Source organism: Anomaloglossus baeobatrachus, chromosome 3, assembly GCF_048569485.1.
Source record: "Anomaloglossus baeobatrachus isolate aAnoBae1 chromosome 3, aAnoBae1.hap1, whole genome shotgun sequence".
NCBI classification, from domain to species: Eukaryota; Metazoa; Chordata; class Amphibia; order Anura; family Aromobatidae; genus Anomaloglossus; species Anomaloglossus baeobatrachus.
The window spans coordinates 33596802-33598832 of record NC_134355.1 but is presented as its reverse complement, the minus strand read 5'-3'; the positions used below and the strand labels follow the sequence as shown (position 1 = coordinate 33598832).

The 2031-nt window shown below is 36.2% G+C and overlaps 1 protein-coding gene across 1 annotated transcript in view; it reads left to right on the top strand.

The window, feature by feature from the left end:
- Positions 1 to 1537, top strand: part of LOC142294915 (speriolin-like protein) — a 2469-nt gene extending 932 nt beyond the window's left edge. Inside the window, exon 5 of the mRNA XM_075337982.1 lies at positions 1156 to 1537. Coding sequence (XP_075194097.1) covers positions 1156 to 1485 — 330 coding nt within the window. The 3' untranslated portion in view covers positions 1486 to 1537. The remainder of the gene's footprint in view (positions 1 to 1155) is intronic.
- Positions 1538 to 2031: the final 494 nt, after the last annotated feature.

Here is a 2031-nt window from a genome sequence, read left to right as displayed (position 1 = left end):
ATATATATATATAAATACACACATATAAATACACACATTATTTTATTTTTCTTATTTTTTTGTTCTAATTTTTAATTTATTGATATATGTGTGTGTGTGTGTGTGTGTGTGTGTGTATGTATATATATATATATATATATATATATATATGTATATATATATGTATATATATATATATATACAGTATATATATATATATATATATATACAGTATATATATATATATATATATATATATATATACATATACATATATATATATATATACAGTATATATATATATATACATATATATATATATATATACTGTGTGTATATATATATATATATATACTGTATATATATATATATATATATATATATATACATATACATATATACACACACACACACACACACTCACATATATATTTATGTATTTAGATATTTTTTTTAAATTTTTTTTAAGTGCCGCCGTAAAGTAAAGTGGTCACTATGTGAGTTCATCAAACAAAATGGCATCTACATCCAGTATAATTTGGAGAGTGACAAAGCCTCCATTATGGCTGGTGTAATATGCAGACAAGAGCAAATATACTATGGCTTACTGTCAGTGTTGGTTCCAACATTTCCCAATTCCTCCTATATATGAAAATTAGAACCCAAGTGATCTCACTTAATATCCTTTTTCCTAAGACCAGTGCTAACTGTTCATTTAAAGCATTTTTCATCAGCAAAAACAAAAAAAGTTGATAAAGTCCAAATCCACATTTGGAGCACATTTTACTACTTATTTATAGAATTATTCTACAAAAGTAGATCATTTTGCAATAGAACTCCATGATTGGGTTGTATTGGTCCTGAGTCACAGATTGTACTATACTTTAGAGCTATATTAATAATTCTGCAGCCCTCAGAGCTGAAATCCCTCATCATTACTCTTTTTTTGTTGAGTTTCTGTACAGATCTTGTGATGGATTGCATTTTTGGAAGTCTAGTCTTTACATCAAGCAATCCGATGAAAACAAAAGAGCGATACCTGTGAATTATAAAAGCTTAGCCAGGCTGTTACAGATGTGTCTGTCAATAAAATTGCCGATTGTTTCCAAATACAAGCCCTATTATGATTACCCCAGTATATTTAATGTATATTAAAGGTCTATTTCATGATTACAGGTGACCACAAGTCCAACAACCGGAAAAGTTGATGAACAATTAAGATCTGAGCTCTACCAGCGCTACAATCACATCATGGATGAGCTGAGGAAATTGGGCTACAACCCAGCAGTGCACCCACGCTTTACAGAGTACATAGTCAACACCTATGGGATAACGAAGGACAGAAATGCAAGAACTGAAAATTTTGCCTCCTATAATGATCCACAATACCTAAACGAGATGATAACTGAGTGCATGCCACGAGACATAGTGAAAGACATCATAACTATCCTCAACTGCCTGGTATATTTCGCCAGAGAAGATGGAGAATCGCTGCTCATCTTTTAGCTATGGAGCCTTTCACCTCTAGAACCAAACCACAAATAATAAATGGTTGCAGCTGAGAAAAAAAGTATCTGTTTTAATCTTATAAAACAAAAGGAATAGCCCGGACTGCTGCCCCAAGGGGCTCAAGGGAGGGCATCATGACTAGGAGGGATGCCGGGCCATAGGGTCAGTAAGGGGTTAATGTAGAAAGTTTAGTTTGAGCGGGAAATCTGGGGGTGGACCTAAGGGGCAGTTAGGATTAGGGGTCAGTTTGATTGGTCAGGGGGTGGTGCTGTTGAGGGGTCTTATATAGGTCAGGGTGTGGGTGGGCATTCCTACCTGGACGGTTACTGGAATCGTTCCCGCCCGCCCGCCCTGATGGTAGATTCAACATAGACGAAAAAGAGGAGGAAGATCGTGATTTGTCGCAGCGGCGGAAAGGAGGGGGGTGTCTGAAGGTGGGGGTTTGCACAGAGGAGAGGACGGAACCCAGTGCCGGAGCGGGTTACCTCTAGTGGTGCAAATGTTTGGTGAAACGGGTCCTTGCTGGGCTGAGTCTCAGCGGGA